The sequence below is a fragment of the Poecilia reticulata genome, linkage group LG13 (genome assembly GCF_000633615.1).
Source record: "Poecilia reticulata strain Guanapo linkage group LG13, Guppy_female_1.0+MT, whole genome shotgun sequence".
Taxonomy (NCBI): domain Eukaryota; kingdom Metazoa; phylum Chordata; class Actinopteri; order Cyprinodontiformes; family Poeciliidae; genus Poecilia; species Poecilia reticulata.
The window spans coordinates 13,246,953-13,260,639 of NC_024343.1; the positions used below are offsets into that span (position 1 = coordinate 13,246,953).

The 13,687-nt window shown below is 37.5% G+C and overlaps 1 protein-coding gene across 6 annotated transcripts in view; it reads left to right on the forward strand.

The window, feature by feature from the left end:
- Positions 1-13,687, forward strand: part of gria4a (glutamate receptor, ionotropic, AMPA 4a) — a 117,200-nt gene that overhangs the window by 89,015 nt on the left and 14,498 nt on the right. For all 6 annotated transcript variants that reach the window (XM_008425511.2, XM_017308278.1, XM_008425512.2 and 3 more), the window contains exons 14-15: positions 6,239-6,437; positions 11,050-11,297. In XM_008425511.2, coding sequence (XP_008423733.1) covers positions 6,239-6,437; positions 11,050-11,297 — 447 coding nt within the window. The remainder of the gene's footprint in view (positions 1-6,238; positions 6,438-11,049; positions 11,298-13,687) is intronic.

Here is a 13,687-nt window from a genome sequence, read left to right on the forward strand (position 1 = left end):
CAGCTCATATTGACTCATTTCATTTATGATTTACCTTCTGAGCCTTTCCTGGTGACTGATCACTGCTGTTATTTCCATATTTGCCCTCCAGCTACTAATCTTTAATCTGTTAATCATCTTTTTCAGCTAAGTCTGTTTGCTTCCTTCTCCTCAATCGAGCTCGATTTGTTGGAAAGTGCTTTAGCCTGTTTCAATCAATTTCATCAGTTCGCCTTATTTCGCATCACTGGTTGTTTTAAAGGGAAAACAGAAAATGGAAGCAGCTGAGAAGAGTGAGAGGATTTTCCTTCAGCCTTTCTGAGTTATCATCATTCACATGTTCGTGCTTTTCCAATAACAGTAGTGAAACTTAATACATGTGTGTTGGCTATTGATCTCTAAAATAAATGTTCTGTCTGTTGCCCAACTACACTTGTCATCCCACACCAAATAAGTCTAATGATGAATGAATTAAACCTGTAAATGGAAATTTTACCAATTGCATAAAACAAGAATACAAGATGTTCAATATTTACAGTTACAAAAAAATAAACATGGCAAAAAATATCTGAAGCTAAACAATATCGCCGAAGAACAGAAGGTAAAGGTATATAACAAGAGGAGAGATTTGAAATCTTAGGTCTATGAAAACAAAATAATATTGTAAACAATATTTTTGGGAATAAAAACTGTTTTCTTTTTTATGTACATAAACACAGGTTTCACAAAATGTTTCAAAGACTATGTTACTAGTGTGAAATAGCTCCAGGTTTATATTTAGAATGTTTTTATGCTCTTCTAATTCCATTTTAAATTTTGTTTTAGGAAATCTTTGTTGAGTATAAAATTATCCAGCTTTGACTTTACCAGTCGGAGTATTTTACACTTGAGACTTTTCTGGGGTTCATAATAATCTCTTAGATTATCTGCACCAAATTAAATCCCATACTGAGAGCAAGTGAGCAGCACATTAGCAAAAACAAATGAAAAACACGACACCAAATTGCCCAAGCTCATTAAGCTGGAGGAAATTCTGACCCAAAGTGAACTGGTGAAATTTTATTCCAGTTTAATGCAGAGGATATTTGTGTTTAACTCTGCTCAGTCTTTGACACCCCTGTAAAGTCTGTTTCTATCAGGTTATCTTGTGGATTTGAGTCGTGAATTGAGTCAAACGGGGGCAGCACATTGTGTAAAGTTGGAGTTGTCTTTCATACACAGACTTATGACTTCACTTGGATTTGAACTCTTTGACTTTAAAAGACTTGCTGCTATCTTACGCCAAAAAGAAAATATCTTACAAAGGAAAAGCGCCTGGCGAGCGGCAATGAATCCTTGTCAGACGTGCAATCTAGCCCACTGTGCGCCCCCCGCCATGTGCCAATATCTCCTCCTCTTGTTGCTACAACAAGCATGCTGCATCTGCCATTTTGTTTACCTGCTTTTCTCTTGGATCCTGCGATGACAGCAAAGACTCGCCGGTGGTGGAGAGGCCCCGCTATCAAGCAGGGAGGTCTACGCAAAGTTGGAGAAAGAAAAAGAAAAAAAGCTTTTAGATTTTTAGTCCAGATAGAAGCAAGTGTCTCAGTCTGATGGACTGCGTCAGCATTTGTCTGTGATACCAGAAGTGTCATAAATGTGTTTGTTTTGATTAATATTTAAAGTAAAAACTACATCAGTATTGATTTTCAAAATTTTGAAGTTTCTTTCATTTTGGTGATTGTTCTGGCAATCTTAGAGGTCCTCTTTAAATAAAAGGCTCAAAACTTTTATGTCACTGGTAAAATTGCTTGTTGAAGACACTAAGCGATGCTCACTGTACTTAAAAAAGCACATGTCTTGTTTTGGTTATAAAAAAGTAACCAAATACAGCAGTGTTTACAATGTTCAATAATCATAAACATGACTTCCAAATGGATTGTTCTGGTCTTGAGCTCGGTCAGGTTTGCTTCCTGAATAGATGCAAAGCTTTTGTTTTTTCTTTTTCACTTCTGAGGGAAAAAGAAAGTTTGATTGGATTCAAACTTAGAAAACAAAAATTCTGATGTGAAAACCAACATCCTGGGAAGTTAGCCAGTCAGGAATGGATGCCTGGCCAACCTGGAAGCTGCGTCATATTATTGGCCAGTCAGAACTTTTTCTAATGAAACAAGGACATTTGACTTCAAATGCTGTCTTCTAAGGAGCGCTTTGCACATTAAAGGTATTTTAAATACATGTCAGAAAAGGCTTCACATTATAGATTTTAGACATATAAAAAAAAATACAATTAAAGAATATAAAATACTGAATCTTCATGATTTTGTGTTTTTGTTCTCCAGGTTGCTTTACATAAATAAGAGGGCAGATTGTTAGAAAATCCTTGTTATTCCAGGTTTGTGAGAAAGTTATCATATAATGTAGAAGGAGATTTTTTAAGACCAAATAGTTAAAGAAAGCAAAAGCTCTTATGAAAAGATCAGAGTTCATGGATTTGTCCACTCCACCTTTCTTCGATCTAATTTATATCACATGCTTCGTTTTCTCTCTTAACTAAACGACTGAAAGTGTGGGTGACTTAGAAGCACCTTTTGTTGAATCTGCCCAGACTACCAACAATAAAGTAGCAAGTAACTCCATGTATTTTGCTGGTGGGTTCATCAGACAGTGTAATGAGTGATGAATCACCTGCAGTTCTCCTATTTAAAAAGAAATAAGAATCAAGCCTAAAATGATTTCCAGTTATTACCCAGCAAAACGAGCACAAATGAAACAATATGCACACTTCAGTCAGGTGATAAAAATCTGGATGCATGGGATAAGAATAAAAGTATTGCCTAAAGCAGAGTGTGTGAGAAAGAAAGCCTGGGAAAAAGAAATACACAGAACGCCATTAATCTTTCACACAGAGAATTGGGGAGGCAATCTGTTGGCTATCATAGATGATACATGACCTGCTATAGGACGATTCGCCTGTTGCATACCAACTCCAAAGCAACTCATGGATGCGGCACACACAGCAAAGGCATCAGTTCCAAAAATACACTCCATACGGGCTTATGGAGGAATAGCACGCGGTATTGAAAATAAAACCAAATATTCTCTAACTTTACTCTATGGCCATAGGATGAATTATACTTCCTTTTTTTATTTTTTGTTAATCATAAATAAAAGGAATTGGAAGTAACTGGAGAAAAGCCAAATATGTACAGGATTTGTGAAGTATGTGCTAAAGTGGTTATTTTTTAATTATAGTGTTAATCTTTCAATTATAGGGCAGCCCAAACAATCAGATAGCTGATTGATAATCAGTTTTAGGTCATCAACCAATTAGAATTCGTCTGACATTCGCCACGGGCCTTTCTCTTAGATTACACCTGCTGTTTCCCATCTTGCCATGTATGATTGAACACTGAAAAAAGCAAAATATCTTGCATGTGTCTAAACATGAGGAAATTGAATGCTTTTAATGGAACATCGAGTCCGAGTACAATAAGGTGCGCCACATTATTTCTGTGTTGTGTGTTTTTATGCTATTTCCACTTGTTTTCTTGAAATAGTAAGAACAGAACAAGTCGACGTGTTCCTCCTGTCGTCCTCCTCCCACTGTTATCTGACAAGGTTATTCGTTTTATCAAGTGGAAACTGTTGTTGTCGTACCAACGTTGAGCAAATTAGCAACGAAAACCATGTTTCCCCATCTGCTGAGGACATCTGCGCTTTGGGAAGGTTGCTGAACTTTTCAATTAATTTCAACATCTGTAATTTTTCTTGTATCTATTGGTGTTTTAGTGAGCATCTGTATATGTCAGTCCATTCCAAAAGTCTTCTGAAAGTGAAATAAAATCTAACCCTAAAAAGAAGTATTCTTCAGGGAGCCATCAGAATCTTAGACTGGTTCATTTATTCATATAAACGGATCAATACCTCAGAGCCAAGTCTTATCAATTCAACTTTGTGTGTCAGGAAGTGTTAATAAGAGGTGTTCTGGCCTTTGAACGGCAACAGAAAGCAGCTTGAAAAAGAGATCATTTTCTGCGTACACAGAAGTTAATACACCTCCCAAATTCCTCTTCTTTCCTCACTTCAGCACAAACTCGTCAAAACCAAATACACACTAGTGAATTCAAATCAGGTTGAGGATGTTGCTAAATTACTAGCTGTCCTTCAGTTTAATATTTAGTTGCATGTAAGAGCGTGTGATATACCTAAATCTGAGGAAGGGGGATTTAATCAAATCAAAGGAGTCCCCTTTTCAAATAAAGCGTTTCAGTCTAACAGAGCAGTTAACGTCTTTCCCCCCCTTGCTGATCAAGAAGAACTGCATCTTGTTCATGCATTTAAAGCAGGTTCTCCCATGAGTAATTGTCTCTTTAAAGACTCCCACACCTACCTGATGGCCATATGAAAAAAAAAAATGCATATATTGTATTTATAAGCAAACCACACACAAGACACCACCTATTCAAACAGCCGTCTTTACCGAGTCAAACGATGAAGAATCACTTGCTATTATTGAGACTCTTATTAAATTTAACTCTAGCAATACTGCTTTGTCCTACAGGCAGCACTTTGTGAATTCATCAAGCCCAGTTACTGTGAAGCTGTGTTTGAATTAAATGTACAACTCATTTTGCAGTGCGCATTAGATCTAACTGGCAGCTCTCTCACCTCATTATTATCTTTACAACTGGTGGCTTTTTAAGATTTGTGCACCTACTAGTTCCGCGTTAGACCTTTAATATAAATTTCGCCCACCGAAATGTTCTCTGCTCTCTCTTTGATTCTTGACCGAGCAACAGGGGCGTTGCAAGATATAAAGCTGTGGTGTGGGGCGCGATCTGAACATGAATGAAGTCTGGACTGAAATGTTTTCAAATGATCAAACACATTTTAATATCAGAAAAAAATCAACCTGAGAAAACGGTTTATTAAGCATGAACAGCCTGAGCCCAAGTGAATTCGAGCTTCGAGAGAATTCGAGATTCGAGAGACAAACTGATAGCTTAGACAACATCGTCCAGGATTATCAGGTAGAGGGCAGAATATGTGGTGTTCTCCTTCAAACACCATGTCGACCACATGACAAATATTTCCTTTTTTCCATCGAGAAAATGCTGTAGCCTCCAGTCATCACCCCCTTGTTGGGGTGATGGATGGATTTTAGACTGGCTTTTGTATTTTGGTTGCTCCGTTTCACATTTGTTCTCAAGTCTCTTTAGATTGGAGCACGATATGCTACTTTTGGACATCTCTTAGCCCATTTGATGTTTTTAGGGAGTGATATCCTTGAAATGGATATTCTGTCTATCTTATTACACCCACGTTTGCAGATGCATATTCAACATTTCCTAAATATTATGAGCTTCTGTGAAGTTTTTGATTTTTCAGCCTTTTCATAAAACGTCCTTAGTCAGATGTTCTTGTAATCTTTAAAAGTGGGCTTTTAGGTACTATGTTTTAATAGCAGCAGCCTTTTTGGTTGAGTTTGACTGTGAATAGTGGTGGTACACAGAATATGTGAAGACATTTAATGGGAAATGTGCATTAGGAAAGTGTGTATAACAAAGCCTTTGCTGACTAATGTTCCTGTTTCCTTCCCATTAGACAAGCGAGGTATTTTACCAGCTCCACCATAAAAAAGTCTAAATGTCTCAGTCTCGCATTCCTCGTCCGTGTTTCCTCTAATAGACTTTGGTTTTGTTTGCTCTCTTTGCCACTTCTTTGTATAAAACAAGTTCATGCAACCAAAGGAAAATTAAACGAATTGCCACTTACTTTAGCTTGCAATTGGTGCATGAAGAGACTAAACATAGAGAAAGAGACTGAGAGAATGAGGTGCGGAGTGAGACGGCGCAGCGCCCAGATTGCAATCTGTTTTGTCAGGCCTGTTATTGTTGCTGCTGAAATGCTTTTTAGGCCTGAAAGACAATTACTTTGGCAGCTCCAGCAGGTTTACAGTCAGACACACTTTAGTATTAAAAATGCTCGTGTAAAACAGCAGCACACCGTCTTGCACATCCTTGACGGAAGAATCAGATGTAATGTTTTTTTTTTCTCTCCATTCTGTCTCTAATCTTATTTTAATCTTTTTTATCACTCTAAATCACCTTTTACCTTTACCATCTCCATCTCCCTCATCTACTTTCTCATCTATTCTATCAAATCATCTCTTTTATCTGCCTAATCTCTTCACTCTCTTTCTCTGGAAATACTTTTCCTCTTCTTCCCTTTTCTCCCTCGCTCTCATCACTCCCGCCCCCCTCACCGCTCTTTGTAGGTCACTGTCTGGACGTATTGTCGGAGGTGTGTGGTGGTTCTTCACTCTGATCATCATCTCCTCTTACACAGCCAACCTGGCTGCTTTCCTCACTGTGGAGCGGATGGTCTCGCCTATAGAAAGTGCAGAGGACTTGGCTAAGCAGACAGAGATAGCCTATGGGACACTGGATTCAGGCTCCACGAAGGAGTTCTTCAGGGTATGGACTCTCTCTGCAGACTTAACTTTGTCAAGAGATTTTGTTCGATGTGTTTATTTATTTATTTATTTTTCTTAATTGATTTATGTGCCAGACAATAAAATCCATAGTAAACGCAAAAGGTAGTTCATTTATTAACCTTTTTAAGATAAAACTTTGGTCAAAAGTAATCTGACTGATTTCTGTGTCTTTAATTTCGTCACTAAAGAGAAAAATCGTATGATGAAAAATCATAAGATGAATTTGTTGACCAGCCGTTCCACGAAGATTTGACTTTCTTCTGTGCTTTTCTCATTTTATAAATAATGACTGCCATTAGAAGTGTATTTAAAAGCCCTGCCATACTGACAGGCTTCAAGGATTTTCTGTCCTGTTTGTTTTGGAGTTTCTCTAGATCAGTGTATGCTCCAGTCTGAGCCTCATAAACTGTGGCTCATCACAGTTAATTCAAGATGTTACAGAGGGTAGGACTTATGTTCATATTCTGTCGACTGGCTTGACTTTCTAAATTAAATAATCACTTTGATGGGTGTTTTTTTTTTTTTTTTGTGCTTACTCATATCTATGTCAAATATAAGCTTTTGTCTCTTTTGAACATTAAAGATGACAAAATAGCATAACATGTTAGACACTATAATATATTTCCATCCCTATTCGGTGTTTGCAATTATGCTACAAAGACAAGGATATTAGCCAAAATACTTAAGACAAAGGTTTTCAAAATGTTTTTTTTTTTTGTACTCTAAGAGGTCCACTATAAGATAAATTGCTGTTTCTTAAATGGGCTGGGAAAACATATGTGAAATTGGTATTCCATGTCTCTGAAGCTTTCATTGTAACTCTTTGGGTTGAACATAGGAAGGATTATGTGATATAATTTACTTTTCTGGAGCTTTAGTGATGAAGCACTTATATGCTTTTTTTGTTTGCTTGTTGGTTTCAAGAATTCATTCCCATGTTTAATGTTTACCAACAGTTTATGAAGGATTCTAGAGGAATCCTCTCAATTATAAAACACAGCTGAGCAATGTTTATCAGAGTCCTTTCATTTAATCACTCTCCCACCAAGTCACACAGAGTTATTAACTTGCTAATTATCATCAGAGTAAATTATACAGGAAATTAAACTATGTAAACGAAGAAAAGAGAAACGTATAGAGCTAAATGCACTGCAGGGAGCTCGTACGGGAAGCACAATTAGACGCAAAGTAAATTATCCCAGAGAAAAATCACGACGCCTTTTGTGCCATTTTAATAAATATATTACTGATTCGTGTCCCACCAACATTTGATAACACCAAAGTGAATACAGTTATGAAGTTTTTTTTTTTTTTCTGCTGACAATAGCAAAAATCTACGATAGCATTATACACTTTGACCCCAATATCCTCCATCACTTGTGTATGTGCTTTTGTGCTTATGCGCTTCTATGCTTCTGAAGGATATGTGCACTGGTATTTTTGTTTGAGAATGTGTGTATGGGTGCATGTGCGTGTGTGTGTGGCGGTGGCTGAAGAGGGGGGCAGGGAAGGGGGGGTTGGTCGAGGAGCTAGTGGCAGATAGTTTTTACTTCTCTGAGCGGCTCTCGCATCATCAACATAACGAGCGTGCCGAAATCTGTGGAGGGTGAAAAAGCAATTTAATCTCCCACAGCTGAGGGGGATTCGCCACCACCATTAATTATCTCTGAGTGTGTGTGTGCGTGTGTGTGCGTGTGTGTGCGTGCGTGCGCTTGTGTGCTATGGAAGTGCAAACATGCATGTATGCACATTTAGCTAAATTGTATGAATACAGTTGACAAGCGCATGGATGTTTGAGTAGCATGTAAAACGCATCTGTTCCCGTGTGTATTTAGAAAATGTGTGCATGGGAGGCCTGAAGGTGACTTGGAGCATCCATTTCCTCCTTCACAGCCACACTCATTGTTAAAGAATTTAGAAAAGCCACAGTATTTTGTCACACATCTACCCCTCTGGGGCTAGACAGTGTTTTGTACGTGCACAGAAGCTTCAACATTACTGTCTCCTCTGTGTCCCGGACATTACACAGACAGATGAATGAAGGGGCTGCAGAGGATGACGAGAATTTATGATAGCTTCCTCTGGCCAGGGTGAAAAATAAAGACAAAGGTTGGGGAGAAAGTCGGGATATAAGAGAGAGAGAGGAGGGGAATATTGGTCCTCTTGAATATGAATGGCATTATTATAGGATAGGTGTCCGTCACGCACCATCAGCACCCTGACACACACATACATATACCATCCCCTGGTGCTGGTTTCACTTCCTCAGGCCCTGGCTTGTTACTTGCAAAGCAACAAGAGTAACATTTAAATACCAGGAGGAAAGAGAGGGAGAAGAAATCGAATGCTTGTGGAGGATGCTTGTTATTTTCACTCATGAGTAAACACAATTCACACACTTGGACAGAAGCAAATAAGTTCTCTCAAACACATACAGACTGGTGAAAAGAACCGCCTTATAGGCGGACGGAGACCGTCGGCTTTATCACTCCGGACAGACGCCTACTGAAAGACTCCTCCGAATGTGTAGCTGCATGATTAGCATGCAACTGTTTGAGTCATTTGAAGTGAGACTGATGCTTGACTTTTTGAGAGAGATATAGTGTTACATTCAAAATGAGATTATAAAAGTCATTATATGCCAGAGCATCAAAATGGTAGATGGATAAGACAGCCTTCAGTCAGCAGTGTAATTTTATTCAAAATTCAAATTGTATTCCAATCGGCTCTAACAGTTTGGGTGTACAGCATATAAAGCTATTGCAATAAATCCCAAGCTTTTAAAAACGCATTTATTACATAAGCAGCACTAAATTATACCTCACTGTGGTTACATGTCATGTCATTTTGTCAATTTATTAAAAAGCATCTATTAAATTCACCAGCAGCTTTCACTTTTAAATATTTCTGTTAAGTCTCAAATGCAGCAAATACATTTTAATGATTAAATCCATAATTTGATAAGCAGCAAATATTTTAACCTTTGGAGGGGCATTAGGAAATAGACGCAGATTCAGTGGAAATAATAGTTGTTTTAACATAAACGTCTAAATACATTCAAAAACTAAATATTATTCCACATAGTATGGTAGACATGAACTGTTTTTCTTTTTTACGTCTGATAAGAAACAATATTTTTATATTTTACTGTTAAATGTACAGTCAGATGTGAAGGTGTTATCGATCCTAGAACCAAGTTGGTTGTAAACAAATGACTCTTTTAGGCTTCATGAGGTCATTTTTACGCAGGATGCAGCGTTGCACCACAGCGGAGCTTTGTGTTGCACAGTAGGCAAAGTTTTACAAAAAAAAAATGTGAATATTATATTTGACAAGTAAAAGCTCCCTGTTTGTGTGCAGTGCTGTCAGCTGCAGTGCTGGTTCTGTTGTGTTAGAGCTAACACTCTTCATCCTGCTGGTGAAAATAAAAACAACAAAATCAAAAAGGAGACAGTTGGTGACTTGCTGTGATACACAGAGAGATGTGACAACTGTATTATAACTTTCTACTTTCAGCTCAGTTGGGATCTGGGAGCACAAATAAGTCTTAGCAAGCCGACCACAGAGTCAAAGTATTATTTAGTGAATTAGTGTCTGTTTTTGGTTTGAAAGTCCCGTGGTTGTTTGGATCAGTCTTGCTATTGAATCAAGAGTTTTTTCCCCCCCGATTTAAAAAAACCTTCTGAATTATTCCAGTAAAAGCCTCTTTTTGTTACAGTGCCTTGAAAAAAGGCAGAACATGTGCGTACATGTGTTTTTATTAGAATTTTATGTAAGCATTATGAAGGTAAATTAAGCCTAGTGACTCAATTGTTATCCCTTATGTTTTATACTTTAGATCTTTTTGTAAGATCCCTTTTATGAACATCAGTTTCTGAGCCATCGGTGGGGTAGATATGAACTATGCCTGGGTCGCACCAACACATGAGTACGCTTTGATCTACACCAAGCCGTCGGAGTCATGATTGTCTGTTCAGAGTTGATTTCAAGTCTTCTACAGGTTGCAACAAGTTTTATTCCAAATTTATTCTGTTTTTGGCTTTTTTCCTCTTCCCATTAGCTCTGACTCGTTTCGAACAAAGCTATCCCCACACCATGATACCACCACCACCATGTTTCAGTGTGGGTTTTTATGCAGTGTTAGATTTCCACCTCACACAGCACTTTGCATGTAGGTAAACAATTCCGTGTTGGTTTTGCCTAATCAAAGTATGTTCTTCTAACATGGTTGCTTTCTCCCATACGTGGCTTCAAAGTGCAATTACTTTGCACTATTTAATGTTTTTCAGTTACAAATCATTTCTCATAATGTCATGACATTTGGATTCTAGTGACGTATCAGTACCTCAACGGAAATGGTAAATAGATTTCTAGGCAGGGAAAAAAATGTATTTCATATTATTAACACGTTTTTTTTTTTTCTTTAACTTCATAGTAAGTGTTTTAAAAGCACCCAACATAAACATTTTTCAAACGTCTAATAGCCACAAAAACTGTAATCTGCATCAAATTCTGCATCTTTACCTTTGTGAAACGATGCCTTCTAATGTGCAAATAACACTCGGTTTCTCCTCTCACCCGCTCCACCCCAGAGGTCCAAGATAGCCGTTTACGAGAAGATGTGGTCTTACATGAAGTCCGCAGAGCCGTCCGTGTTCACCAGAACCACGGCAGAGGGCGTGGCGAGAGTGCGCAAGTCCAAGGGGAAGTACGCCTTCCTCTTGGAGTCCACCATGAACGAATACACGGAGCAGCGGAAGCCTTGTGACACTATGAAAGTGGGAGGAAATCTGGACTCCAAAGGATACGGCATTGCCACACCGAAAGGCTCACTGTTAAGGTGGGTGGAATAGTGTAACAATAGGAAACAGTAGCAACACTGATACTGTACTATTGCTGCAAAATTCCACCTACCCTGCTGTGCCTTTTATCCCACACAGATCGGACTGTCACTGCTGTCAGGTGGCAGGTTTTTTTTCTTTTTTGAAACTTACAAATCTATAGAACTGGAGTAATGATCAATCTTTTTTTTTATAGAAATTAAACTACAATGATTATAAATTAACTCTAACGTTATGCATCAGTTTTCACTTGGCAGCAGTGACAAATAAATGTTGCAAATTAAAAAAATTATATCATCATGCTTTCTCATTTGCTTTAATTTTTCTCTTTCTTGTTTTCCTTTTTTTTTTTTTTTTTTTGTATTGTGTGTAATTGTTTCCGTCACTGTTTCTGCTGTACTCGTCCTTTTCTGCCACCTCTCTTTTGATTTAGGGCATGTCCCCTTCATTTCTCTGTCCAGTGTCGCCATCATCCATACATCTCATTTGTGGTTCTTGCCTCTGTTGCACTGTCAGCCATTCTTCCTTTTTTTCCCATAGGGCCAACTACCAGGTAACTTTGTACATTTGTCTGCTGTCTTAAGTGTGTTTTTCCATGATGATGATGATAATGATGATGATGGTGATGATGATTAGAATAAATAATATTTAAATGTATTCACAGAAATCTGCCATGAGGAGGGGTAGGACCTCAGACTTCTGGCACTTTCTTCAGAGCCACAAAGGGGGGAATTTATAGACAATCAGGAAACATAAAACTGAGGGGCCTGGTCAATGGGGGGACTAGAGAGTAAAACCAACAAGGCTTCTTGAGCCAAATTGCAAAGTCAAAATTAAAATGAGTATTTTTATTGAATATCTGGATGAACTACAACTGTAGTTTCTTTTTAAAGAATGCCAGATGAAAACGTCAAATGATGCAGTACTTTTATATCAATGTTTTCATAAAAGTTTGATTAAATCAAAAAATTATAAGATAGAGGAAATGAATGAGAAAGCAATTGAATTCAACTACAGTTGGTCATTTTGTTTTGGCTTTATACCATTTTAGTCCTTCACTCCTCTGACTTATTGGCTTGAGTTCACAGTAAGAGCAACCCAGGATTTTATTTCAGTGTGACATTAGTAAATCTAATTCACTTGTCAGGTCACTATGTGAACATTACAAAGACTTTGAGGTACATTGTGCTTTGCAGCAAACTCGAATCAGAAGTCAAAAATGGGTCCTGATTTTGTCTCGTCACCATTTTGCCGTTGCCATTTGGACCGTTCATGCAAAAAAAAAAATTATTTATTTCTCAAGCAGTGGTAATTTTAATACTTTTCTTTAATCGTTAATTATCTACTGTGAGAAAATGCAGTTTTCCCTTTTATCTCAATAATTCATACTTAACTGAAAAGAAAAACCAAACGATGCATACTGGTTTCAGTATTTTGGATATGAATCAACTAGAGGACCTGAGAAATCGTATTTTTTGTGTGGATGTTAGTAAAATAATGCTCCTCTTCATAAGAACATTTATTTTATGAATGACCCAGGCAGTTTGTGCAGTAAGAAAAATAAAATAAATAAGCACATCCAAGCAAATTTTTATAGCTGGTGATCTACCTCTTGCCCAAACTCTCTTCTTTTCTAACACCCGTCTGTCCTCAGAGGAGCAGCTCATGACTAAATGAAATATAAATTCAAAAACCTTCGGCCAAACCTAAACCGACCAGTCACACAGGAATCACTGCTATCTGCAGGACCATGTAAATTCCACAAGCCTTAATTTAATTCATATCAAATGAAAAACATTTGACTTTTCAAAAACATATTGAATTGTATCATGTATGGCCCTGTTTGGAAATGTACTAACTGCTACAGAAAAAAAAAGGAAAAGCTTTAAAGTTGTTCGAATAGTAATAAAATCTGACCTAAATGACCTGATTTTTGTTACCCGCTCTATAAGGGAAAAAAATGTGAAGCTACAATTTTAAGTGGGCTTTCCATAATACCACAGAGGCTGTTGATGTTAAATCACAAATAAATTCTGCAGTATATTGTTTTTTAAAAATAAACATTTTTAACACAGCATTTTTTGTTATTAGATGACAAAAGTCCTGACAAGCTTAAGTTTGTAAACTAACAGATGCGATATGATGTGATAGAAGGAAACGATCATAAACTGCTTTTGATTTTATAGAGATCAGTGTAAGCATAAAGATACGGTAGACTACAGTACTATAAAGCTTATTGTAGTAAAATGTCAGATAAGTTCCTGTCAGCCGAAAGGCATTTCGACACAATTCTGCAGCACACACAATGTTTAGTACTGTGTAACGTGCAAAATCTTTTTATGTGATTGAAATGGAGCAGGTTAAGATCCATTTCAACTCCATTAGGCGT